We start from the raw sequence: 462 nt of genomic DNA, 5'->3' as shown, positions 1-462 counted from the left end.
TGGGATGGAAGGTACCTGGCGTGGTGGTGGTGGGTGGACGCGTGGTGACCTTGTTGGCAGAAGTGGTGGTGGTCGTCGTGGTGGTGGTTGTGGTGGTGGTCGTGGTGGTGGTCTTGGAGGTGGTGGGTGCCGAGGTGGTGGTATTTGTAGCGGGTGCTGATGTGGTGGGTGCAGGGGTGCTGGGTACAGAGAGGGTGGTGGCCGTGGAGGTGCTGGTGGCTGTGGTGGTGGTCATGAAGGTGGTCGTGGCCATGGTGGCCAGGGTGGCGGGCGTGGAGGTCGCAGTGGCCGGGGTGGTGGTAGCGGAGGTCGTGGAGGTGGTCGTGGCCGTTCTGGTGGTCATAGAGGTGCTGGTGGTCATAGTGGTTGTGGTGGTGGACATGATGGTGGGTGTGGAGGAGCTGGTGGCCACAGTGGTGGTTGTGCTGGTGGTCGTCATGGTCGTGGAGGTGGGAACAGAGG

General features: G+C 63.6%; 1 protein-coding gene across 1 annotated transcript in view; it reads right to left on the bottom strand.

Annotated features, from left to right (window-relative positions):
• The window catches only part of LOC104505783 (integumentary mucin C.1-like), a gene marked incomplete at its 3' end in the record, with an annotated part of 433 nt that extends 180 nt beyond the window's left edge, over window positions 1-253 (bottom strand). The window contains exon 1 of the mRNA XM_010146490.1: window positions 16-253. Coding sequence (XP_010144792.1) covers window positions 16-253 — 238 coding nt within the window. The remainder of the gene's footprint in view (window positions 1-15) is intronic.
• Between the last annotated feature and the right edge of the window lie 209 nt (window positions 254-462).

Source organism: Eurypyga helias, unplaced genomic scaffold (genome assembly GCF_000690775.1).
Source record: "Eurypyga helias isolate BGI_N326 unplaced genomic scaffold, ASM69077v1 scaffold32332, whole genome shotgun sequence".
Taxonomy (NCBI): Eukaryota; Metazoa; Chordata; class Aves; order Eurypygiformes; family Eurypygidae; genus Eurypyga; species Eurypyga helias.
Note: the sequence above shows the minus strand (reverse complement) of the source record. Positions and strands in the feature narration are given on the sequence as shown.